This window comes from Pogoniulus pusillus, chromosome 10 (genome assembly GCF_015220805.1).
Source record: "Pogoniulus pusillus isolate bPogPus1 chromosome 10, bPogPus1.pri, whole genome shotgun sequence".
Classification (NCBI taxonomy): domain Eukaryota; kingdom Metazoa; phylum Chordata; class Aves; order Piciformes; family Lybiidae; genus Pogoniulus; species Pogoniulus pusillus.
Window position 1 is genome coordinate 36,140,941 of NC_087273.1, and position 27,060 is coordinate 36,168,000.

General features: G+C 43.9%; 2 protein-coding genes across 6 annotated transcripts in view; one reads left to right on the forward strand and one right to left on the reverse strand.

The window, feature by feature from the left end:
• The window catches only part of MPPE1 (metallophosphoesterase 1), a 42,741-nt gene extending 40,614 nt beyond the window's left edge, over positions 1-2,127 (reverse strand). For all 5 annotated transcript variants that reach the window (XR_010303771.1, XR_010303770.1, XM_064150240.1 and 2 more), the window contains exon 1: positions 1,998-2,127. The gene's annotated coding sequence lies outside the window, so the exon portion shown is untranslated. The remainder of the gene's footprint in view (positions 1-1,997) is intronic.
• On the forward strand, positions 2,107-27,060 carry IMPA2 (inositol monophosphatase 2). Its single transcript, XM_064150244.1, has 8 exons — positions 2,107-2,340; positions 9,010-9,143; positions 14,139-14,243; positions 16,470-16,515; positions 18,806-18,914; positions 22,479-22,587; positions 22,757-22,908; positions 25,075-27,060. Exons 1-8 carry the CDS (start codon positions 2,224-2,226, stop codon positions 25,188-25,190), a joined length of 888 nt encoding a protein of 295 aa, XP_064006314.1. The 5' UTR covers positions 2,107-2,223; the 3' UTR covers positions 25,191-27,060.

A 27,060-nucleotide genomic window follows, 5' to 3' on the forward strand; every position in this document is an offset into this window, starting at 1 on the left:
TGTGGTCAGAGGAAACTTAGAACAAGCATTCAGCAGGATTCATAAACAGGATGGTGAGGATTTTTTCAATGAAAAGTCTGTCATTTCATACTTAAACTTTTAAATGTTGGGTATTAGTTAATTCACCATCTCATGGTTTGTTAGAAGTATGGTTTTGTTTTCCTGATTCAAAATGAAGACTAGAAAATGTTTTGCTCAGTTGACTGACAGCCTTGCTGTCTGTGGTATCCACTGCCACAGCACGCCTCAGAAATATCATAGTATCATCAGGGGTGGAAGAGACCTCACAGATCACCAAGTCCAACCCTTTACCACAGAGCTAAATGAATGAAGCTGAATTCTTGCACTACAACCCACAAAGTTTTGTGGTTTATTTTAGAAGGGGCACGTTTTGTATCCAAAATCAGACTCGTGAAGGTTGGAAAAGGCCTCCAAGATCATCCAGTCCAACAGTCAACCCAGCACTACCAGATCACTCCTAAAACCACATCCCTCAGCACCAAAACAACATGGTTTTAAGCACTTGGAATAATGGTGACTCCATTACAGTACCACAGTATCACCAAGGTTGGAAGAGACCTCACAGATCATCAAGTCCTTACTTTCCTTGGCAGCCTGTTCCAGGCTTTAACCACTATTTCAGTGAAGAATTGTCTGTTATTTTTGTGAACTACACGTAGCAAGAATGTTATGACCCTCTGATCTCAAAGTGATCTGCATCCTACGAAGCAAACAGCATAAATGTAGATTGAGGGTCTGTTAGACTAGATAGAACACCCAAGCCAACTAAACTCAGCCTAATCCCTAGAAAAATAACAACTAATTCTGTGTTCACACCAGAGAGAGCAATTTATGCCCTTTTTTAAATGCAAATATCATCACCCTGAAAGGGCACTGAAAATGACACCCTTGACCACAAATCGGTTGCTGAAAGACAGTAACAAACTTCATACACTTGAAGAATTTAATGCCTTGTCCAAACGGTGACACTGACAGACTCAATTCCTGGAGTCTGTCTCTATCTTTTGTCCTACCCAGCTCTAAGTGCGCATCAGAAGAGGCCATGTGGAGAAGCCTCCCGCTGGCAGATGGAAGTGCGTCCCAGCGCTCGCTGGGTGCTGCAAGTACTACACACTGGCTGCTCTGTTGCATAAGCACCTACCCAATCCAGGACACTCCTTTTCTACGTGGTGGATCCAGAACCACTCAGCTCTCCGTTTGTACCCTGCTCTGCTGGCTCCCCTGCACAGAAATTTGGCCTCTGTACTTTATTCTCATGGCTTCCTTGACGGATCCAAACCACACAGCGCCCAGTGAAAATCTGAACAGCGACGTGCTGTTACCACACACTTCACTTCCCAAGCGCCCACACGGTCCGAGCTGCATTTCCACTCCCAGGGCCACTTTCCTCAGCATTTCTTCCCTTCGTGCCCGAGACAGCCGCTGCTCTTGCCCCCGAGCCCCGCCACCGCTGACGGCCAGCCCGCAGCTCCCGGCCAGCCCGCCGCTCCCGGCCAGCCCGCCGCTCCCGGCCAGCCCGCCGCTCCCGGCCAGCCCGCCGCTCCCGGCCAGCCCGCCGCTCCCGGCCAGCCCGCCGCTCCCGGCCAGCCCGCCGCTCCCGGCCAGCCCGCCGCTCCCGGCCAGCCCGCCGCTCCCGGCCAGCCCGCCGCTCCCGGCATGGGCCCTTCGCCTCCAGCACACATGCGGCGCCCGGGCCTGCCCGCCCTGGGCAGCCTGACCCCGAGAGGCCTCCCAGCCCGAGGGAACGGCGCCTCGTTATCTCGGGAGGACACAACAACGCCCCAGCACCAGGCCCGAGGGGCTGGCTCGGCGGTACCGGCCGCGGCACCATGTCAGACCGCGCCACGGCGATGGCGGCGGCCTCCCTGCCACAGCCTGCCCGCCGCGACGCGGCCTAAGTGTTGCTCCCCAGGACATCCACCCCTGCCTCTTCTCGACCCTTCTCCGCCTCCCCCGCGCCCTCCCTTCGGTCTTACCTAAAGTCAGCGCCCAGCAGCCCGCAGCCCGCCTTCCCCATTGATCGGCAGCTCCCGCCGGGCCGCCTCCCTCCGCCCCGCTCCCCGCGGCGGGGCGGCACCGGGGCGCGGAGTGACAGCGGCGGCCGCGGCGGCGGTGAGCGCGCTGGGCACCCTCCTCCGCGGCCGCTCCTCGGCGGGGAGCCGGCCCCCCGCGCCCTCCGCGTCCTGCTCCACCGCCGCCGCTATGAAGCCGTGCGAGGAGGAGGAGGAGGACGGCGGGGCCGCGGCTGCCGGCGGTGGCGGGGATCCCTGGCAGGAGTGCGTGGAGGTGGCGGTGCAGCTGGCGCGCCGCGCCGGGCAGGTGAGAGCTGCCGTCAGTGCCGCTGCGCAGCGCTCCGGGACGCTGCCCAGCTGCGGGACGGGGCCGCCGAAGGGCCCGAGGGCGGGCGGGTCGGGCAGCCCCGCGGCCGGAGCATCCTTCTCCCGGGCGATTCGAGGAAGGGCCGTGGGGCTGGTGCGGCGGAGCTGGAGCGGAGTGCGGCAGGGCTCGGAACCCGCTCAAGCGGGCCGCTACCGGAGCCGTCGGCCTCTGCGGCGCGAGGGATGTCGGCAGCAGGGCCCGCGTCCTTCGGGGGCTGCATCCCTCGGGGGCCGCTTCCTTCGGGATCTTTTCCCTTGAGGACTGCTTCCCTTGGGATCTCTTTCCATCGTAGGGCCGCTTTCCCTTCAGGGCCACTTCCCTCGGGGCCGCATCCCTTGGGATTTCTTCTCTTAGAGGCTGTTATCCAGCAGAAGGGCGAAGAGACAGCTCAGGTGAAAGCAAGTTTATTTTGGGACTGCAGGTATTTCTATTTCATTTAAATAAAACAATATTAATAACAATGGAGACGTAAAATTTTGTCAGCATGAAAGGGCTTTGGTAACTCTTTCAGATGTAGAGCAGGCATTTATTGTGCTGTTCTGGAGCATGACACGATGCTAAGGCTGAATGCACATCTGACGGAGGGTTTATACCCTGGTGTGTTATCCAGAGTATTGTGTGTTTGTACAGTACAGCATCAGTGTCTGGGTTTGAGCAGCTTGTGCTGAGAAGAGTCTTGTCAGGGAGGTTTTGTCTTCTTGTTCCATGTGCCAGGGCCTTTAGAGTGGCTGAAACCTACCACTTGCTCGGGATAAATGGGTAGTGGCTCTGTGAAGATCTACATCCAGTAGCTTATTTGAGATACATGTCTTGTCACAGCAGAAGGCTAGTCACCTCAGGAGACAGTCTGGCCCTGCTGTGTGCAAGCAGCAAGACTTCTCTACTGACTCTAAGAGAGCTGAGAAGTGGGATCAGCAGATTGTTCAGCTGAGAAACTGGGTAAAACGCAAACCTGAGCAGCACTGCTTCCATTTCGCTCTGTTACGAAACGCACTTTGTACCTGTAGACTGTGGTGTAAGGAGCCCCCTTTTCCTGAGCCCAGAACTGTAATGTTTCCTTACATGTGTTGTTACACGGTTTTTCTCCGTAGTAGAAGGCACACACAAGGATGGACATAATGCCAGAGGAGAGGAGATTTTAGTAATACAGGAAATAAATGGATAATCCACATCAGGATGACAGGTCATGCTCTCACAGACTCTCCAAACAGGAGTCTCTCCCTCATGTTCATTCTGCCAGCCATTTCACAAGAGGGGCTTCCACAACTTGCTCAAGCCTCCACACCTTATTTCTTAAAATACCAGTTTGTGAAGACAGCTGTAACCATTTCCAGTTATTTTCATCACCCAGAAGATCACAGCTGAGCACCTCTTCCTGGAACAAATAAACGTTCCAGAAGATTAGTCCATCTTTTCAGTTTGAAGTTTGCCATGGCTACCTTGCACCAGGCAGGAAACAGCCAGTTCCTTGGCAGGCCACGTTTAAACCAGTTGTTGGATGTTGTTTAAGGAGGACTTTGGAGCTGAGTAGGGGTTTTATTAACTTTGTAATGATGCTGAGCATTTTCAGTTAGAAAAAACATCAGAGATCCTTGTAGAACAAAGGTTGCAGGTAGGGCTATATCTTTTATTTAAGTGTCAAACCACTTCCAGCTATTCCCAAAAGAGGCTAGAGATAAAGATACAAAATGCAGTGTAACATAGGTTTGGGGATTTGAGTGAAAATTGACTCATAAAACTGAGTTTTGGTTTGGTCACCAAAAATAGTTAATTCCATTGGACCAGTTCATATTTTTCTTCTGCTTCTCTTCCAGTCCCTTCAACCTCTCCACTCTCATATCTTTCCCCAGGAATCTGCTTGTTTTCTCTGTCCTCCCAGATCTGAGTCCTGTCTCCATCCTGGCATGAAGTTTTGCCACTTTGGATTTTTTAAGACCATGCATTTCTTAGGACCAGGGCAGGTTAGAAAGGCTTGGAATCATTAGAAAGTGTCTGCAAGAGGCACTTGAACCAACCTGAAGAAATGCATGCAAGTCAAGATTCTGGATTTCCAGGACAAATTGATCAGTAATGCAGTTTCCTGGTCTCCCCTTTTGGCTTGCATGACTGGGAATCTATGCTCTGGAATAGTTTCTTCTCTTGTTTTTATACCAGGAAATAATTTTACAAGACAGAAGAGACCTAGCAGAATCCCACTAAAAAGGGGCAGAATTTTCACTGATATCTAAAAAAGCCAAGATTTTTTTTCCCCTGTGTTTGCTCCCAGGGAATATTTTTATGCTATGGACAGAGTTTTTGTGGGTTTTTTTAGCCAAGCAGATTAACAGATTAGTATTTCTTAAATGACATGGAGGCAGTTTTGCTTTTGGTCTAGATAGTTGATTTTATAAGTGAGCAAATATTCCAGGACAATATTGCAGGCAAGTAAATCCATCTTGGAGCTCCCAAAAGTATGTGGTGAGTAGAAGCAGAGTGATGAGATGAAATATCTAACGTGAGCACCTCAGTGGAGATGGCTTTCCTGCAGATGTTGGGGGAGAAGGAAGGCATCTTGGCCTTTTGTCCTCCCCTTTCTCTTTTGTATGGCTTCATTTCACAAAAGCATTAGGAAGGGAAGAGTCCAAAACCATGACTGCACTAAGCCTTTGCAACTCCATTTCCCCTGCTCTGTGGCAAACCAAAGAGGGAGCAGGGAGAGGCTGGGTCTTGCTCTGGGATGTGGTCTTCATGCATGCACGGGTGTGCATGTCCTTTGTTTCACATAACCCTTCAAATGCTTCCAAGCAGGGCATTAGAGAAGATCTAGCCAATTCTTTATTGGAGGAGAGACAGCATGGGCTAAAATTGTTGAGTGACTCTGTTTTAAATAACCATGCTCCCAACATTTCTGTGAAATCCCCATAATCTAGGAACAGCTGATAACACAGCAATAAAGCCCACTAAACAAGATTTACATCCAGAATGCAACATCTTGGTTGCCAATCTTGTGCAACAGGAGTAATTGGTTCTTTTCATTTCACTATCCTGTAGTTCCTTTGCTCTTAGCCTTATCTGCTGCCTGTTACCTACAGAGCGACTTTAAGGGAGCTCCACACCCAGCTGGGAAGACCAGGCAATCACAGTGGGTATCTACAAACCTTATGACAAGGCTCTGCAAGGAGAGGAGCTGTGTGGTGCTCTCAAAGTACTCTGAGACACCAGACTCTAACACTCTTTACAGGCAGATGAATTTTTAGGGATTATTTAACATAATTTGAGTTCTGGACTGCTCTGAGCTATTTGATGGATTGGTGAAGGATAAAAGCTGTCCAATCAGTGATGCAGAGAACGTGGTCTTTGCGTGGAACTGTCTTGGATTGCATCCCCATCCAAGCTGGTGCAAATGCAGCATAAGTGCCTTTTGTCAGATCTTTGTAAGAGAATCTGCAGGAACTCATCCATCCCATGGCATCACCTGGTACAACAGGTGAGCTAGTACAGATGTGGTACTGGCTTGTGGCTGGTGACCTCAGCACAGCATCATAGCTCCTCTCCTGCTCTCCCCACAACATACAAGTTGCACAAAAGGTGGGAAGAGCAGAAGCAGTCCATATGTAGGACTGTGCCTACTCAGCTCAGGCAGGAGACGGATGAGAAGGCATTCAGCCACCACATTGTATCAGCCGCACCCTTCGTTGTTCCTACCTCCAAAACAACTTGGAGCCTCAGGCTGGTACTTGGAGGTCACCAGAGAAATGGGCAGGAAACAGATCTTAAATGGTCATGAACAGCCAGAAAAAATAATGAAATAAAAAATAGGCAATTCAGTGATGAGTTGTGTTCAAACAGGAGAGATTTAAGCTCCAGAGCACACAGTGAAAAGCAGCAGATGGCAGAGCACATCCCTTGGAGAGAGCTTTCACCTCTGCTCTTCTTTCTGAAGCAAGGCTCAGGTGGGATCTCACGCTACTGCTGAGCAGTGGCATTTACTGATTTAAATAGCTGCAAAAATCTTCTCAATCCACTGTGTGTTGAAAACAAACAGGAGCCAAGGACGTGGCACTGCTAAGAAGAAATTCAAATCTTCTCTATTGAAAGGAGTGTTGAAGGGAAGAAAAGAGAAGTAGTGTCCCTCATCTCTTTGGCTACATGAAGTTCTACTTCTGAGCAATTCAGCTGTAGAACAACAGGGTGGAAGTGACCTCAGGAATCATCTGGTCCAAGATTTCATGGCAAAAGCACAGTCTAGACAAGATGGCCCAGCACCCTGTCCAGCTGAAACTTAAGAAGGTGTCCATGCTGGGGAATCCACCACTTCCCTGAGACTATTCCAAAGGCTGATTGTTTTCATTGTGAGTTCCTTGTACGTAGGCAATATGGAAGTGAAGAACTATTTGAGGAAAAGGCACAGCATAGCAGTTTTGTTTTAGAATATACAGCTGAGATATAGTACAGTTGAGTGATTTGATTTTACTGTGGACCAAGGAGGAGCCTGAGAGCCTTCCAAGAGCTCACTCTTATCACATAGTATCACATAGTATCATAGTATCACAGTATCATCAGGGTTGGAAGAGACCTCACAGATCATTGAGTCCAACCCTTCACCACAGAGCTCAAGGCTAGACCATGGCACCAAGGCTTCTATGGTAAAGCCAACAAGAAAATCATTAAGCAGAATAAAAAGCTTAAAGCATGGTTCATATTTTGATATACAGTGATGAACTTCAGCATGACTCCACACCAAAAAGTATTAACCTGCCCTCACAAGCTCAGTAAAAGTAAACAGGCATAGGTAATGGTTTACAGCTCATGAACAAGTCATCAGGAACTTGTTAGAACAATCAGCACACCCTTCCAAAGTAGTGTCTTATGCTATAAAACCCAAGAGCCAAGACTGAAGTTTGGGAATTGCTGGTTCCTTTGCCCGTGCAAAATACAGCAGAACTGGTTTTTCGGTCATCAAACATTTCTCAGTGGTTTTAAAATACTTTGATCAATGTAAATTTAAACAATTGAAATAGGCAGGTTTGAGAAAGGACTTTCAATCTTGGTCTTGATGGTGCTGGTTTTAGTAGATGTAATTCAGTATGAATTAGTGATGCTTAATGTTTGAATCACAGCATCAGAGAATGCCAGACTGGAAGGGACCACAAGGATCAATCAGTCCAAGCCTTTTGCTTTGTTTTGATTTTCCTAATTTCAAATAGTTTACAATTCGTAATGGTTAAAGACTAAGTTAGTTCCATTTGCATCCTGACCCCTTATTTTTCTTTTTTTATTGAAAAAAAGGAAAAACAAAAAACCAACAACAAACAAACAAACAAGCAAAACCCCAAATTAAACAAACAAAATCAAAAAAGGAAGATGAGAAAATAGGGGAATCACAGAGTCACAGAAACATTCAGGTTGGAAAAGACCCTCAGGATCACCAAGTCCAAAAGATAACCCTACTCTGCAAGGTTCACCCTAAATCATATCCTCAAGCACCACATCCAAATGACTTTTAAACACATCCAGCTTTGGTGACTCAACCACCTCCCTGGGCAGCCCATTGCAATGCCTGAAAGAGCTCCTCACATGGGAAAAGCTTTTATTAACTCTTTTCCCATGTGTGCGTTACTACGTGATGTGGTTTAGTTCTGAATTTATAACAGAAGTGAGATAAAGACTTTTCCAGAAGAGAGTCCAGGGTTAGATCACTGAGTCCATATCTGGGGAAAAGTCTGATTTTTTTGTTGTTGTTAGTTATGTAGCAGTTCTTTGGGAGTCAGTGGGTGGTCAGCTCTTGAAGTTCCAAAAACCCACATACACCAAGAAAAATAAACTTAAGAGTGTCTTTGTTGGCTAAAAAGAAACCAGAGAGGTTTGCCTTATTTCATGCTCTCTAAAGTAAGAGAGCAGTGGGGTATTTGAAAAGGGAAAAGGAAAGGGGAAGGGGCAAGAGTAAGGGGAAGGGAAGCAAAGAGAAGGGAAGGGAAAAGGGAAGGGGAAAAGAAGGGAAGGGGAAAGGAAAAAGAAAGTGGAAGAGAAGGGAAAGGGAAAAGGAAAAAAGAAAAGATAAAGGAGAAAAATAGAAGAAAAAAGGAAAAGGGAAGAGGGAAAAGAAAAGATAAAGTAAAAAAGATAAAAGGAAAAAAGATAGAAGGGAAGGGGAGAAAAGAAGATATAAAAGAAAAAAAGAGATAAAATAAAGGAAAAGAAAATAAAAGGGGAAAAGAGAGGGAGGAAAAAGAAAGGAGAAAGGGAAGAAGAAAATAAAAGAAAAATGGGTTTCCATTTTAAAAATCCTGGACACTGAGGTTCTTTCTTGTCTTAGATGAATTCTGGGTTTGTAGTTTCCTAAAGCATGATGACTGCAATCACCCTTTTATTCCATTAGTTGCCCGCTTTTCTGAGCTGTCATGAAAGGTTCTTGTAAGAGTGACTCCAAATGCTGTGTTCCCAAAGGCTACTCATTAGCTCAGAAGGGTTTTTAGTCAGAAGAATTAGAACAAGCTCTGGTAGAATTAGGCCTCCAGTTGTGTTGTTGTTTTTCTTTTCAGGTTTAGCTGTAATTTTTCAGTAAATGTATTAGTTTAGTGTGCACAGGATGAACAGCCAAGAGATCTGATTTGTGAACTTCTGTTTCAGATTGTTAGGAAAGCTCTAACAGAGGAGAAACAAGTGTCCACAAAGACGTCTGCAGCAGATCTTGTGACAGAAACTGATCATTTTGTGGAAAATCTAATTATTTCTGTTCTGAAGGAGAAGTTTCCCTCCCACAGGTGAGTGCCTATAGAAAGAAACCTTTCTTCCTTTAAGAGCTGTATATCTGGCTGGCATTTAAAGGGGGGTTTAGAAAGCTGCACAACTCTCCTACATATTAACCTTTTGCTGTTGGATGCTTTCATAGAAGTCCTTTTTTCCTCAGAAAGTAATACTTTCCTGTACTTAGAGCTTTATATTTTCTAACAGTTATGATGCTTACCAGCTGCATTTAATCATAGTGCTTCCCCTGTAGGGCCATCATGTCTAAAGGTTTCATCTGAATCTCCCTGATTTTCAGAATACTGATCTGTTCTCTAGGAATTATGATAAGGGTATCTCTTAAAATAGAGATTAAATTAATTATAGCAAATTCTGCAGACCCTTCTCTCGCTTCCCTTTGCCATCATACATAAATGTTTGCCAGATCAGGACAACCAACATATTTAATCACATTCACTTTGTGGCGTATAGAATCCTAAAATCAGTGAGAAGCAGGGTTGTCCATCATCATCATTTGATGATTACCCAGAAGCAGGTTATAAAGTACTACGTGAGATGTCAAGCCAAGCTTTTAAAAATAGATCAGATTGTTGACTCCTCCTGAATTATTATGGTCAATATGGAAATAGCAGCTTCTAGCACATGCACAGATTAGAGGGAGGTTTTGTACCAGTTGGCCAGGCTTGGTTTGATGCAAAGACTCTGCAATCAATTCCCACACTTGATTGCAGTCCACAAGGATGAAATTAATCTTCCTGCAGAGGCTGTGTATCCCTTAAATACTGTATGACTTCCTTCTACCCGTGTGCATCTGTGATGGAGATGAGCCTTGCACTCCAGTGCTGTGCAGAAATCAACAGAGGCGAAAAATCTGGAGGGCTCAGCTACTAATCTGATTGTCAGTGATGCTGCTGGAAAGAAAATCAGCATAAGAAGGAGCAGAAAGAGCACTGCTCCTAAATATGGCTTTCTAAATACGTGTTGTGTGTGAGCACATACTGAAGCAGTACTGTACAGCACAACGTGTGGTTCTTGGCTGCCGTTCTCAAGAGAGTGCCAAGACTTTACAAGCCTATTATTTGTGTAATATCCCTTCTACTGTTGCTGGCTGTGCTCTTTCCTCATCTCCCCTCCTGTGCTGGTTGGTTTTGGGTTGGTTTGGCTTTCTTTGCCTTAAAGAGTCTGGCAGAGAACACAAAACATATATTTTTCACATAAAATGAGAATCATCAGAAGCATTCAAGTTAGCCAGAACTGGGAACAAAACTTGTAAGGTCAGCATAGACCTAGGAACTGAAAAATCCCAGCTATTAACTCTGTACAGTTAACTCCTGGCTTCTTAAGACAATAAAGGAATTGTCCTTTCTTCAAGACTGCTTGTTGGGTTTGGTTGGAGTTCATTGAGACAGTGACTGCATTTAGATTAAAATTAGATTCAACTAGACTAGGTTAAAACATCTGCAGTGAGGAGCCCACAGTAGCAATCAGGGTTTAAATAAAAATGCAATTAAGACACTAAAAGACCTTCTAAATTCTGCTCAGTCTTTCCCTTCCCCTAGCTGTGGAAAGCATCACTGAAGGTTTCTGGTTTGGTTTTTTGTTGTCTTAAATTGTCTTGATTTCTGATGTTCTCTGAATCTAAAATGTACCTTAGGAGTTAGAAAAATGAAATGATTCTCATTACAATCTGTGCCATTTGCACTGTGGTGGTGATGAGTCTTGAGATATTGGAAGTGTACTCAGAAGCAAAGAGAAATATTAGGAAAACCTGTTTAAAAAAGGTAATTCTGTCCCATGTTTTTTCTTTCCTCTGCTTGGCATCCTGATTCGTGCTACACTTAACTTTTCTTCTCTGCCCACTCTTTGACATTCTGACATGCCCCAGGGGAGTCTTTTCAGAGGGTTATTGTTTCTGGTAGATACTTGAAGTGTGGATAGGCACAGCCAGAATCTCAAGGGCTGTCATTATGCCATTTGCCTGTCTTACTGTTAGACAAGTTGTCATCTTTGGTCTTAACTGTGGCCTTAATCCTGTAAACATTAAAACCAGGACACGGCCATTACAAAGGGTGACATCCCACCCTACTTCCCCAACTTTCTGCCCTAAGAGCCCCCCATGAAGAAACAGGTGAGGGAAAGCCCTGTTCTGAATGTCTTGCACTCAACTGGGTATCACTCCCGCTGTAGCTTATGCTGTAAGAAGTTTCTCTGCTGTTCCAGCAAGGAATTTCTGAGTGGCACTGTGGTGTGAACAGATGTACACTAAGGCTAGGCTAAAATTAGTGGACTCATTTTCAGTTGGAGAAAGCTTTAATCCAGATTTGAAGGGAGGTCATTGGAGCTGGCAGGCTGGCCTATTAAATTAACTACTGTAATGACATGACTGCCCCTCCCACTTCTCAAGCTGTTCTGAAACTTTGGTCTTCTAAATTCTTTGGTTCCTAAAATTGTGGTTCTTAAAATGTGGTCTCTTCAGGCTGAATGTTTTGCCTAGCTGTTTTTATAAGACAGAGCCATGGAGCAACACATCTGATGTTGACCTTGAGGGACTGTCAGAGTTGCCAGTATCCTACAAGGGGTTTACATTAACCTGTTAGCCTAAATTTCATTAAATGTGCACCTGGTTAGCCCTGCACCCATGTTGGAAAAATTGTGCTTGGACATGAAGGTTTGGCCAATGGCACCCCTGTGCCTTGACTTGATGGTAGCATTTCTGTATCTGAGGACTGCAATGTTGCAACCGCTGTGAGAAAAAGGTGACAGACTTAGGGAACTTGGGAGCAAAACACCTGACATGGAAATAATCTTGGCTTTAAGAGGTGTCCATTTCACCTTTCTTTGACTGGGTAGACAACAGCTGCACTTCAGGCTGTGGCTGGGGGTGCTGCAAGAGGGTTGAAGCAGAGGTCTTACATATGGGGAAGGTGGACGGCCTGAGAAGGGATGCAAGGTGCTCCATCTGCAAGAAGATGAGCTTCCTCTGCAGCCAGCAGCACGTCCAAAGCCTGGGGCTGGGCTTAGGTGCTAACTGCCAGATTTGTAAACCAGAAGTCAAATGGTACAGCACCAACAAGACAAAGTGATGGAATATTTAGAACACGGAGTCTGCAAGGTGTTAGGTTTGATTAAGATTTGCAAGCACTTGTTCAAGTCATTCTTGTTTCTAGTTGCATGCTAACACTTCAGCTGCTGTCTTTAATAGAGATGAAAAGAGTAACAAACACTTCCTGCTTTCCTTTTCCTACCAACTCCTAGGGCCCGTAACACCATCAAAATAGCCCCTTTCTGTAAAGGGAAGACAAATCAACATTTGGAAACTTCAAGAAGTCTCCTCCTGTGCTGTCTGCAGAACATTTTAAGCTCCTGGTTGCAAGTGTTGTATGGCATCGTGCAGCATGTGTTGAGGGCACAAAAGAAAATAGCTGCTAGGGAAGCAACTATTTCTGCCAAAGATATTGTTCCTTATTTATTAATATTTTTCCTCTTTGTGTCTTCAAGAGGAACTTTTTCAGCTTCAAGCATTTGCAGGAATTCCAAATACCACTACCAGTTGTTTGAATGTGAAACCAAAAGCAAGATTCAGTGCTAGCAGGTTGATTCTACACCTTCTGCACACAGAGGTCTTCATTAAAATCTGTGAGAGTAGTACCTGCACAGCACTTACAGAAACAGACCCTGGGCAGTTTGTGGGAGAGCAGGGATAATTAAGGTCAACAGGAAATGTGCCAGAACTTGATGTTCGTTTCCCAGGGAAAAAGAAGGAAGAGGGGGGGGGAAAGGCATAACTGCTAAAGGAATTGGGGCAGAACAAGAGAAGATGAGCTCAGATTTCAATGTGTGCCTTGTGCATCCAAACAACAAACATACAAATGAATTTGTTGATTTTCTTTGGGTCATGGGAAGAAGAAAGTTCAGCTTTGTAACCCTTTAATTCCCTGACTCAGACTGCAGTGAAAAATTCAAGTAGGAGTGAGATTGTGGATTTTCTAAGAGTGCATTATTTCCTGCTGACTGAATTTGCCTGCAAAAGGGAAGCAGCTACAGTTTGCAGTTTAAATTACTTATTGCAATAGGCAGTTTTTACATTCTTCATTAAAAAAAAACTTCTTCTAGAGTTCCAGGGATCCATTTCTACCTGTACTTCCATGACTTTCTTAATGGTATACTGGGAAAGTGAACATAGAGTTCTTTTATTTGCCATGAAAAATAATAAGCTGCAGATTTGGGAACTTCCCTTCAAAGTTGATATGACAGTTCCCTGTTCCCAAATGAAGAAAGCAGTATCTGTGTCTATACATACATACATATTTATATACCAAAACTATATATGTGTGTGTAGATGTGTATATATCTGTGTGTGTGTGAAACGGAATCACAGAATGGCTTAGGCTGGAATGGACTTTAGAGATCATCTACTCCAACTTCCCTGCCATAGGTAGAGACACCTCTCAGCTGGACTTGGTTGCTTAAGGCCTCAACCAACCTGACCACAAACACCTCCAGGGAAGGCACAGTCTCCCTGGGCAGCCTCTTCCAGCATCTCACCACCTTCATACTGAAGAACTTCTTCCTCAGATCTACTCTAAACCTACCCTCCCTCAACATAAAACCATTCCCCCTTGTCCTATTGCTAGACATCCTCATGAAAAGTCCCTCTCCAGCCTTCCTGTAGGCTCCCTTCAGGTATTGTAAGGTAGCCTATAAGGTCCTCCAGAGTCTTCTCCAGGCTGAACAACCCCAGCTCTCTTAGCCTATCCTCCCAGCAGAGGTGCCTCAGCCCTTGAATCATTTTTGTGGCCCTCCTCTGGACTCACTCCAACCATTCTATGTCCTTCCTATGATGGGGACATCAGTATTTGAGGTGGGGTCTCACAAGAAGAGGAAGAATCACTTCTCTTGAAAACAAGTTTCTCTTCAACAACCGAGCACTGGAGTTTGACTTTCCAAGACACATCCCTAAACCAGTTTTCTGAGACACCAAATTTCTCTGTTTTACTCTACACCAAATGCAGGTTTATTGCAGAAGAATCCACTGCTGCTGGTTCAAAATGTGTCCTCACTGACAGTCCAACCTGGATTATTGACCCTGTTGATGGAACGTGCAACTTTGTGCACAGGTGAGTTGACAGTGAGATGGGAAATGCACAAAGTGCAGCTTCTCACAAATCCTCCTTTCCCCTTACAGGAGTTTTACCATGGTAGCTTTGTTGCTTTGACTCATCAGTAGGAGTCATCCCTTTATCTTCCTGTACCTCTCGTAGTGCATCTGAGGGAGTGTGTGTTTGTGCTGGAGAGAGCTCAATCCTGTTATCTAAAGGGAAGCTGAACTTTCTGCTGATTGCTTAATGACCCAAAGGTTTTGACTCACAGCTCATTTATATATAACCACAGGTGAGCGTGCAGAGGCTTGAGCTGAACCAGGAGCAGGGCTGTGCTCTGATGACACCTGGCCTCACACCTTCTGTGGCTGTTACACATTCGTGGTGTTTTCTGCCTTTCCAATACACATGCTTCATTTTTTTCCTAGGAAGTGCAACCATTACACAGAGGTAGAGCAGAACTGAAAACTGAGTTGTGCACAGAGAAAGTTTCTAAACTTCTATAGCACCACTGCAAAAAGAAATCTGGAGATTACTAAGTTGAATTCACCATCTGAGTGCAGGGAGTTGTAAATTAATGTTCATAGTACTTCTACTTAAAATGCTAAAAACCTGTTCTGTCCTACAATTAGTCATTTAACATAACTGCAGTTACCCTTAGGGGCAATGGTTTCAAACTAGAGAAGAGTAGGTATAGATTGGATGTTAGGAACAAGTTTTGCACCATGAAGGGGGGTGGAACACTGGAACAGGTTGCCCAGGATGATGATTGAGGCCCCATTCCTGGAGATAGGCTTGACAAGGCTCACAGCAACCTGATCTAGTGGAGGATGTCCCTGCTGACTGCAGAGGGGGTTGGACTAGCTGATCTTTGAGGGTGGCCCTCAACCCAAACCATTCTATGATTCTGATTCTATGATTAAAACAAAACCCCAACTTTTTGGTGCAGTTACACAGAATTCAAGGTGTGGGGCATGTCATGTGCTGGTGTTTCATGCAGTTATGTGGCCTTTTCTCCTAGCAATATTTTCTGGACCTTTACAGGCCTTTTCAAAACATGTTTTTTTTAAGAGATGAACTTATTTTGTTGTTTAAAATGCAGTCATTATACTTTAGTCAAAAGGAGCAAATTAAACACATGATCCTCACTCTGACAAAAGAAAGGGTAGAGGAACTGGTTTCTCTTTCTGGTGATGTCAGTAGCAAGGTATCTCTGTGCAACTTAATTGCTATCTCAGATGCTTGACCAAAATGTGCTCTTAAAAGGGATGACTTCTTACAGCCACATGAATGATTTTATAGGGGATAATTCAATTAAACTAAAGCCAAACAAAAGTTCCCTAAAATACACAACACATTTATATTAAAGACTTGGTATCTTCATGTGTTTATTTCTTGCTTTCTCCAATATTAAATTATATTTTTTTAAGGAACTGACAAAGTTAAAGAGGTTGGCAAAGGAGAAAGTCCAAAGTCAAGAGCATTTTGACACAAGTAAAATCACAGAACCACGGAAACATTCAGGTTGGAAAAGACCCTCGGGATCACCAAGTCCAACCAATATCCCTACTCTACAAGGTTCAGCCTAAACCATATCCCCAAGCACCACATCCAAATGACTTTTAAACACATCCAGGGTTGGTGACTTCACCATCTCCCTGGGCAACCCGTTCCAATGCCTGACCACTCTTTTAATGAAATGTCCAGCCTAAACCTACCCAGACACAGCTCAGCTTGAGGCCATTCCCTCTTGGTCTATTACCTGTGAGAAGAGACCAGCATCAACCTCTCCACAAGGTCCTTTCAGGTAGCTGTGGACAGTGATGAGGTCTCCCCTCAGCCTTCAAACTAACCATCCCCAGCTCCTTCAGTCACTCTTCTTAGGATTTATTCTCCAGGTCCTTCCCCAGCTTCATTGCCCTCCTCTACACTGACTCCAGCAGCATCCAGAGGAATGTCCTCTTGTAATGAGGTGCCCAAAACCGAACACAATACTGGAAGAGTGGCCTCACCAGAGCTGAGTACAAGGGGACAATCACCTCCCTACTCCTGCTGGACACAACATTTCTAATCCAAGCCAGGATGCCACTGGCTTTCTTGACACCCTGCTTGCTCATATTGAGTTGCTTGTCAATTACAACCCCCAGATTCCTTTCAACTAGAACTCCATGTGGAGTCGCCTGAGGGAGCTGCATAAGGACTACGTTTTAATCAATAATAATTAATCTCTTTTCTTTTGCACAGATTTCCAACAGTGGCAGTGAGCATCGGATTTGCTGTTAACAAAGAGGTATGAAATATGTTCTTTAAGATGGGTACCTGAGCTCTGGTTAGAAGCCTCAAAACCACGTGGGAACTTTAAAATTAGAAAATAATAGCAAGCAGCCACTACTCAGGTTTTTCCACACTGGTAAAATGCATTTGATTGTAGTCTACCAGTCTGCAGTCGTGGTTCTGCAAACCTTGCTCATGCAAACTGGCAGTTACAAGAGAACTCCTACAAATTATAGTAAATACTGCCAAAGTTTTTGGTGGGGAGAAAAGGGAATACTGATGTGAGCAAGGTTTTGTAAGACAAAACCAGAGGGATTTAAATAGAATGCTGCCTGTCCATATAGCAAACACATCTCCCAGTTTCCTGGTGTTATTATTATTGCATCTTTCCTGCTAGCAGTATCTGTGAAAGGTAACTGCTGCTATGAGGCAATTCAGAACCAATATCCATGAGAAGTGCAATACTGTAAGCCTAGTTCATTTAATCTGCCTTTGTGGGGTTTGTTAACATGGTAAAATAACTGTGTTTTCCACATGACAGTGAGGGTGGGGGGTGCTGGAGGGAAATACCCAGCCTTCATATGTGCCATTTTGAGTTTCCTAGCTATACTTCATTCATGCTACTGCCTTTTCCCCCATATGTTGCCAGTTTTCTGTTTGATACACACAGGAGAAACAGCTAGTCAAATTGCCAAGGAATGTGCCTCTTTCAGCCTAATTCCATGATCTTAAATACATAGCTAGAGCTGTAAGTAAAGCCAGCCAGAATTCTGTGCAGTAACAACACCGTTTTCAGATGCCCTAGTGGCTCTTGCCGAGTTAAACAGAGTAATGTTGTGTACTCCTCTAGTCAGGCTTTTCAAACATGGAAAACTGTAGACAAACCCTTCCATGCTTTTCTGAAGTTTATTCATTCCCAAAGGTCCTTTTTTGAATCCTCCATAATATTGCCAGACAGCTTTCTGTAATATTTATGTTTTCTAGAACACCATTGTGATTTTGATGCTTCATATTTTTGGGTTATGTAAACTAAACAAAGCTGAAACAAAAATAAAGAATTATCTTCAATCTCCCTCAGTAAACAAACTGGAAAGAAAGCAGTAAGCTGAAAAGGAGCCAAAGTACACACAGGGGAACTGACCTGAATGTAAACCTTGAACAGTACTGAAGAAATTCTTGCAGATGTCTTCAGGGAAAGAGTCTATTAATAGTTTGTCCCTTGGTTTAGACAAGACCTCAGGGTAAGGGGCAAGGACAGTCTATTCCCTTTGAATTGTCTCTGATGAATGTAATCATCACATTGAATGGAGGAGGGCAGCAGGAAAAGATTTGGAGTCCAGAACACCTGAGATGTTTTCTTGACCTTGTTACCAACTTCTTCCATGACCTTGGGCAAGTCACTTAATTTTTGTCTGTCTACCCACCCCTAAGTAAAATATTGCTAACAGCACTTAGGGAGGGGTGGTTTTAGGAGCTGATAACTGACATTTGTAAAGTGCTTTTGAATCTTTTGGTGACCCCTGTTAAAGCAGCAGAAATGGATTTAAATCAAGGGCCAAATTCTGATCCTCTTCTCAGCAGTAAACAGATACTCCCACAAAAATTCCAGTCTTGTTTGTTCTCAAGCTCTCATCAGGGGTCACAGTATTTGGTATTTCTCTTCAAACTCCTTCTCTTGGAGTTGGGTGACTTCATGAAATTCTCACTTTTATATATAAACAAAAGGATTCTGCAGAAAACTATTTGAACAAGGAGTACTTGGAGCATCCTACTTGGGTGGAAAAGTCAGGTAAATGAAATACATCATGAAAAGTAAAGTGCATATAAACAGTGCACCATAACTGCAGAGTCTGGATGTCTGACTGATGGTATCTCTATATATTTAGGGCTGCAAAGCCTCAGGATCCAGCCCAAGTCAGTGGGATTACTTCTAGGTGTAGCTGTCACCAGTGAAAGTAATGCATTCAGAACTTGCCTTCGAGGACTTAGATACTTCCCAGTAAAAACATGCAACTGAATTTGAAATCAGCACAGCATCTAATCCCTCCTGATGTGAACACAGGCTGCAAGAGTTTAGACGATCACAAACAGATTGCATTAACCTCTCTTGATAAACTGAATTTTATATGACTTATATCTCAGTGTCAGAGTAACAGTAAAATGATTCCAGTTTATTAGCATCAATGTAACCTTTGATTACATGTGCCAATTAAAATATTGCTGATCTTTCTGCCATTAGTAGTTGTTTATATTTATGATGAGTAATTTGAGTTGCATTCATTTCTTTCCTTTTCAAAATCTTAAAGCTTGAATTTGGTGTAATTTACCACTGCACTGAAGAACGATTATACACTGGTAGAAGAGGTCAAGGGGCATTTTGTAATGACAAAAGGCTTCAGGTATCAAAAGAGACAGGTTGGTCTAGATTTTGTTAGAACTCTAAAAGGAATATGTTAATTTTGTTTCAGAGTTGTTGCAAATCATCATTAGGATAATGAACATCATTATCCTGATGGCAAGTATTTCACCTGCATGATAATTTTGTTGTTATGTGTTTGTTTTCTTCTGAAAAATCACAACTTTCCTCACTTTTTTTTTAATTTACATCTAAATATGAACTATTTAAACAATCCTAAACTATTTTGCTTTATCACTGTTGCTTAAAATAAGGAAGAGTGAGAAGATTCACCATTTTCATTCCAGCTGTACACTGGCCTCACTTTTCTCAGTTATTTTTAATGAGCAAAAGGCAATGGGAGTGGTGAATCAAATTCAGAGTACTGTGGTGGTTGTTATTCACTTATTTTACAATAAGTTGTACATCCTAAAGTGTATCATGTCTGTAGGCATACATGTTAACAAGTAATCTAAAGGATGCATGCTTCCTTAGGAGTTCTTTAACAGCTTGCTTTTGTCTGTGAGGTGTGTTACAATAAATAGCTGCTAGCAGCACTTAGTCAACCTTTTAATGGAATTCTTTTGTTGGTAAACCAATCTGTTTGTTTACCTAAAGATAACAGAGAGCAATAACCAGATATGTGTAGAGGAGTCCTCTTTTAATCAGTCAAAATGCTGAGGAGGATGTAACAGTTGTAGACAGAAGCAGACGTGTGCCAAAAATGGACATCACTGTGCGCAGGGGATGGTAAAATTGTCACGCCCAGAAGAGATGTAATGAGCTTGAAACACACTAAAATCAAGCAATTTAACATAAAGAATTGGTTGTAGTGCCTCAATCAAACTCTGCATCAAAACTCCCCTGATATTTGGGAGTTTGGCAGTTTACCTAAATTAACAGTGAGCTGATGTCTCCGTTTGGAGAGAAGGAGAACACTGCAAAGTCAGTGACTCCTAAGACTTAAATCCCTGATTATATGCCACGTTTTTGTCAGTGCCTGAGTATCTCATGTTCCACAAAATCCTAAAGACTGTTAGGAAAAAACAATTGTGCTCCCAGCTGGGCTGGCTGAGCCACTCTTCAAATGGCCTCATTCACTTTTGTTCTCAGAGTTCTGGTTTCCAATTGAGCAAGGCACCGTTTTGGCACATGCTACTTTTGTCCTCCTTTCTCTGGACACAGCGTCTAGATGGGTGTCTAGAACATAGCAAGAAGTGAGCCTTCTGGCTTCTTCCAAATGCTTTGGCATTTTCCTTTGTTTTGAAAGCCATCATTTGGTGGTGGCCAATTTCACCAGAGAAGATGGATCTTCTTTTGTGTCTATTTTCTTAATGTGTTAAGTGTATAAAATGACAGTTTCTCATTTCCCAGAAGGACTGTGGCTTCAGTGAACTAATTCAGCCCTGGAACAGAGAGTGTCTTCCCCTGTACCTACCACTGGAGCTCAAGTAGCCTCCACCAGTGCATGATGTGTTGGAGATCTAGGTGTCATGTTACCTCCTGCTTTTTGTTTGCAGGAATTATGACTGTTGTATAACACTGATCTGTGCTACATATTCGTTGTGCAGATTTAATCATTTGAAACCACAGCCCAGGCAGACACTGTTCTGTCAATACAAAAGTTTGTAGAGGGCTGGTATGGGAGCCCAAGCAGTCAGGATACACTTAAATGAAGGATCCATCTTCCCTTTGATCTTGAATGATACTTTCTTCTCATGCTTAGATTCAGGTCAGACCTTACATGTGGTAGTACTGTAAGTATATTTTGTTGGTTTTTTCTTAACTTCTGTGGTCAAGAGAATTGGTATTTGACTCAAATCTATCCATATTACTGCTAAACCTCTTCTACCAAGCCTCTTTATTTTTCTAGCCTCTATAGGAGTGATAGTAAATTTCCCTCCATTACCTTGAATTCCTGAAACCCCATCAAGTCTTGTGATCAGCCAGCTCCTTCTCCTAAGCAGAGACCTCCCTCTCCCTTGCCTTAGTCTCTTAGTGTCCAGTTTCCTCCTGTAGCCGTGACAAAATCTGAAGATACCAATTTATGCACTAGACACATATTTGATCACCCAAAAGAGCAAGAGCCTTAGTCATCACCTAGCTGTGGCTGGTGTGCTGTGACTGCTTGGTGCATTTCAGCAACGAGGCATGCATTAAATGCTCTGTAATTACAAATTGGGTCTGTTATGCAAAAAGACCTAAGGCAGATTGCTTTCACCACCCAGAGTTTTCAGTGGTGACTAACCAACAAATACCCTGCAGCGTGCCTTGGTTGGTGTTCTGATATTTTAATGCTGTAATTTAAAAAAGCAGTTGTTAAATCTGTGTTCCTGCAGCTGAGCTTTGTGATACTCTGTAGCTTTTTGTGTAATTTCATCCCTGTTACTCACCAACCACTTACTGCATTGCTTAAATCCACAGTGTTCTGCAATACTAAATTCACCAGTAGCCTGTTTAATTAAATGATGTCTCATGCCAGCCTAATTTGCTTTTGAACACCTTCTTGCTACTTCTGCTAAGAAATTTCAGCTCCTGCAATTAGCTGTAATAACCAGGTAGACATTCCCTCTCTGAATGAATGCTGAGCTTTCAACCCAGGGTAGAAGGCGGCGCCTGACACTTAGGCACAGCCTAGTTAGTAAGTGATCAATCGCTAAACCTTTGAGTTTTGTCATGTCTTTAATGCCTCTGAGTTCAGCTGGCACAGCAGCAGCAGGGGCATTTGGCATTTGATCAGCCACCTCCACCTCCACTGGCATAAGCTTGTTATGCACGAGCAGTGTTCTGATCTGGCGTCAGGACCACTACAACGCCCTGCAAGGCACTGTGAGTCCCTCCTTTGGCCCTGCACAAGGCTGGTAGCCTCACCTGCTGTAGGTCAGAACTGCCCTTGCTGAACACGATACAAATAGAACATTCAGATGTTGGTATTAATGAAAGTACTGCTTTAGTTTGTGATAAGAAAGGGTTTTTTCAGTCGTGTGGCTGTCTTCAGTCTTTGAGATGTCAGGAGGAAAGGGAGCTATGACTGGGTGACTGGTGATTCCAGTAGAAACTTTTCTTCCCTCTTACTGTATTCCCAGATGTTTAGCATTTGTTAACTAATTGCATTAAAATTGCCTGTTCAAGCACCATCCCATTCTCAGATATGACTAAATTAGCATCATTGTTAATTAACAGGTCACTGGGTTATTTTTACTTGAGTGCTGATGTTAGTGACTTTGCCAGAAGCTGATGGGTCAGTGAAACAAAGCAGTGTATGGGAAGAGTTAAGGAATGTAAGAATGCTTTCTTGGTTCTAGTCTTCCTGTTCTAATTTGTTAAGAGTGTGTTTAGCTCACCCTTCCAACCTAGGCCATTCTGTGATCAGATCAAGTGAGATGAGAAATCAAGTCTTGCTTGAATTTTTATTCAGAGTTTTCACACTTATCCTATAGAAAAGTTTGGGGTTTAAAAAAAAAAAAAAACAATTAAAAAGGGACCTGAAAATTGTCTTTTTTGCTGTGAAAAGTCCACTAGTGTTTAATTTAACCCCAAATTTCCAACACCTGAATTAATGGAAACCACTCCCTACATTGCAGATATCTCGAAGGCCTTAATTTTAACAGAAATTGGTCCAAAACGTGACCCTGCAACTTTGAAACTGTTCCTTGGTAACATTGAGAGGTTGCTGAAGGCCCAAGCACATGGGTAAGGTGTTTTACAGTAAATGTCTCACATTTATTGTCACCAAAATCATTCAAAATTAAAAAAAAAAAAAAACTCAACCCCAAATCCCAACCCTGCACATTCTGCAATAAGTTGAAATCGAAATCATCTTCTGCTTTATGTTGCTTTGTCTCCTTCTCGTGGGGTTTAGGGTCCGTGTCATTGGGAGCTCAACCCTGGCTCTGTGCCATCTGGCATCCGGCGCTGCAGATGCCTATTACCAGTTTGGGTTGCACTGCTGGGACATGGCAGCGGCCACTGTCATTATCAGAGAGGCAGGAGGCACTGTGATAGACACTTCAGGTGAGCCAAATATCCTTTCCATTGACTTTTGGGGAGACCAAGTGGCAGTTTTGGGGCAACTTGTGTTAACTTCAGTATGGCCTTTCTCCTATGGCTTTAGCCCATTTCCAGCAATCAGCTGTAGAACCATCAATACTCGCCCTCAGACTCTGGCTGGTTATTTGTAGCACACTGATGCAATTCCAGCCCAGGCTTTCATCACATCAGAGGTCTTCTGAGTCAAACTGTACTTCCCTGCCTTTGAGTAATACCTTTAAAGCATCAGCTTTACAGTAAATAGCTAGCCCAGGAGATTGGTAGATAATGCTGAGGCTCCACACAGGTTTTGGCAGATAGCCTCCCAAGGGAGGAGGACTCTCAGGTACGTGTCTGAACAGAGATGACTCAGAAGGGAGTAAAGGACAGCACAGTGTCTGAATTACTGTTTTGCTTTTTTAGGTAGTACCCATCTCAGAGTAATGATTTACTGGTGACCAGTATATACTGTGGAAAAATATGGTGGATTAAGAAAGATATGCTGACTAAAAGAATGTCTGTTCTGTCCCTTCCTGTTGCTAAAATTCGGGGATATTGCATTTACTGTTAGATATTGAACAAATCTAGATGCTCACTGCCACTGTTGCAGTGCTCCTCCCTGGGTATTCAGCACTGCTGAGGCTGCATCTCAAGTACTGGGTTCAATTTTGGGGCCCTAACTACAAGAAGGACATTGAGGTGTCCAGAGAAGGGCAATCACAGAATCACAGAATTATTGAGGCTGGCTTAGGCCTCTGAGATCATCAAGTCCAGCCAATGGCCTAACACCACTGCATCAACTAGATCATGGCACTAAGTGCCAGTCTTTCCTTAAGCACCTCCAGGGAAGGCAACTCTACCACCTCCCTGAGCAGTCCATTCCAGTGTCTAATTACCCTTTCAGTGAGGAACTGCTTCCAGACCTCCAGCCTAAACCTGCCCTGGCACAGCTTCAGGCCATGCCCTCTCGTCTTGTCACAAGTTGCCTGGAAGAAGAGCCTGACCCCCACCTGGCTACAACTTCCCTTCAGGTAGTTGTAGAGTGTGGTAAGGTCCCCCCTGAGTCTCCTCCAGGCTAAACACCCCCAGCTCTCTCAGCCTCTCCTCATCAGACTTTCCCTCCAGTCCCTTTCCCAGCCTCATCACTCTCCTCTGGACCCACTCCAGCACCTCAATATCAAATTTAGGGACCCACAGTTCCCTAGGTGAGGCCTCACCAGTGCCAAGTGCAGGGGCAGAATCACATCCCTAGTCCTGCTGGCCACACTATTTCTGATAACAGCTGAGATGACATTGGCCTTCACTGCAACCTGGGCACACTGCTGGCTCATGGCCAGCTGGTTGTCACCCAAGACACTCAGGTCCTTCTCAGCCAGACTGCTCTCCAGCCACTCATCCCTCAGTCTGTAGCACTGCATGGGGTTATCGTGGCCAAAAGAAGCTGGTGAAGGGTCTAAGAGAACAAGACCTACAGGGAGAAGCTGAGGGAACTGCAGCTGTCTAGACTGGGAAAAAAAGAGGCTCAGAGAAGACCTTCTCACTCTCTACAGCTGCCTGAAAGGAGGTTGGGGCAAAGTAGGGGGCAGTGTCTTCTCCCAAGTAACAAGCAATAGGACAAGAGGAAGCAGCCTCATGTTGCTCCAGGGAAGGTGCAGGTTGGATGTTAGGAACAATTTTTTTCATGAGAAGGGTTGCCAAGCTCTGGAACAGACTGCCCAGGGAAGTGGTGGAGTCACCATTTGTGGGGGGATTTAAAAGATGTGTAGATGTGGTGCTGAGTGATATAATTTGGGGGTGACTTTGCAGTGGAGGTGGTGGAGGCACTGTCCATGGAGGTGTTCAAGAAAAGCCTGGATGAGGCACTTAGTGCCATGGTCTAGTTGACTGGATAGGGCTGGGTGCTAGGTTGGACTGGATGAGCTTGGAGGTCTCTTCCAACCTGCTTGATTCTATGTTTCTATGTTTTACTGGGTTAGTGGTTGGACTTGATGATCTTCAAGGTCTTTCCCAAAAGAAATAACCCTCTGATTGTTGTTGCAGTGTTTCCTATCCTAATTACAGCATGGTTTATATTTAAGAGTACATAGGCAGTTAGAATATTGCCTTTTTTACATCACTTAAGCCAGTTCTCATTAACCCTTTTGTCCTCAGGGGGACCTCTGGATCTTATGTCCTGCCGAGTGGTGGCTGCAGGCACCAGAGAGATGGCTATGTTCATAGCTCAGGAATTACAAACTATTCACTACAGACGGGACGACGAGGATTGAAGTCCTCACAGGACAGAGCCTGCCCTCCCGAACTGCGGCAAGATGGGTGGCTCAGAGGCTGTGCAACGGCTGCAGGATGCTTTCCATGGAGATTTTTTTCTGTGTCAAATATTTTTTATAAATTTATTACAAGGTGGGAAGAGTCATAGGGAGATTTTTAAACCTCTTGAGAGCCGTGGTCCCTTTTTACTCTATATCTCTTTCAGCAGTACCTCTTTTTATGAGATAGCATATTTTACTTGTAGTAAATTAGTCTCGAGATTAAGTGGTAATTTCCTATCCGTGGGGCTGATATTTAGTCTTTTTTTGTAACATGCAGCTAAGAAAAAAGATTAAAAAAAAGGAACTTTATTTTTACAGATGCAGATCTCAGGTAAATGAGCTTTAGGACTGTAGTAAGGATGAGTAGTTAAGATGTGTGCCTATAATACCCTTGTTCTATGATACTTCAGAATGCAATAAACCTGACTTTGTTGTTTCCTAACCATGCCATAGCTATACATCCCTGTATATGTCTGGATACATAGAGGTATGTCTGTGTGTGTTACACCTCTGCATCTCTATGCCTGTATACACACACACAGACCCACGTGTGTCTCTCTCTCTATATGGGTATCCTGGGTGTTTACAGCAATTTAGAAGGAAAAGCTGATATTGGAAGTTATTTTCAGGTGAGGAGTAAAGGTTATGTAGGTGATTTTGGTGGGGGCTGTGCCAAAGGCAAATAACAGAGCTGAGGGTGGAAAATGGTTAATGATTTGACACACAGCCCAGCTAGTTCTTGTCTCCCTTCATCCCCTCTGCCTGGGGACAAACTGTACAGTCCTCCAGGCTTCTGTAAGATACTCAAACCTGCAAACACTTACTACCATAGAGTAACTGTAGTTGAAAAATAGGAATATTGAAGTCCACTGAGCTATTCACAGTATTAACTATGAGACGTGGTAGGAGGCTGGCGGAACAGAGCATAGTGTCAAGGAGCTGTGGATTTTTGAGCAGAGCAGCAGGACTTGGCCCCTTCCAGACAAGTTACTAAAAACGTGCACATAAGATATGAGTGCAAAAGCTGTAAATCACATCCCCTTCTCACACAAAGGTGTAATCACACTTTCTGACCAGAGGAACTGGTAGCACACATTTCCTCAACTAGCAGTTGTTCTCTCTCTTTGTATCTAGCACTGGGTTTAATTCCACCAAAGTAACCATTGCCATTTAGATTATTGTCTAAATCATAAGCACAGGAAAAATGCAAGTGTGGCCAGGAAAGTAACTGAGATGAAATCACTTCTATTTTTTAACTTGAAAAGAAAGAACTAAAAGGTATATCTTTTCTCTTTTTTTCTTCTTGGCAAGGGTGCAAATTAAAGGAATGAGCCAAAAAAAAAAAGGAAGTTGGGTACAAAGTTTTAACTTTCTTTAAACACTGCATATGTAGACTTTGTGAACTTGTTCAGATATCTGCTTAGAACAAGCTACATATTTTTTTAAAAGCAACCTTATGTGTGTTTCTTGCAATGAAAAGTGTTTTTCACTGAATGGAACCTAAAATTCTGTGTGATTTCTTGATGCTCTTTTTTTTCATGAAAAATACAAAGTATTGACTGTGTGAAGAATGCCTACATCCAACCAAATGTTTAAGAACTGATGGTTCTTAGCAGAAAAACCAACACTGTCCATCACAGCGATCCATGTTTTGTCACTGCTCCCTTTAACCCCACCCCCCATCTCCTGGTACCCCCATTTTGGAAGCTGAGATTGTGAGCCCTGTGGGGCAAGGACTAAAGTACTTTGGCTCTGGGTTTGTACAGTGCTAATCCTGGTCCACCATTAGGCACTGAGGTGCTATAATAATACAAATAATAAGTACTAA

What these genes read in the sequence shown, in the direction of transcription:
- IMPA2 (XM_064150244.1), top strand. Translation starts at nt 2,224, where the DNA reads ATGAAGCCGTGCGAGGAGGAGGAGGAGGACGGCGGGGCCGCGGCTGCC. An exon ending in GAGAAGTTTCCCTCCCACAG is followed by an intron (nt 9,144 to 14,138) that starts GTGAGTGCCTAT and finishes CACCAAATGCAG; the next exon opens with GTTTATTGCAGAAGAATCCA. An exon ending in ACGTGCAACTTTGTGCACAG is followed by an intron (nt 14,244 to 16,469) that starts GTGAGTTGACAG and finishes TCTTTTGCACAG; the next exon opens with ATTTCCAACAGTGGCAGTGA.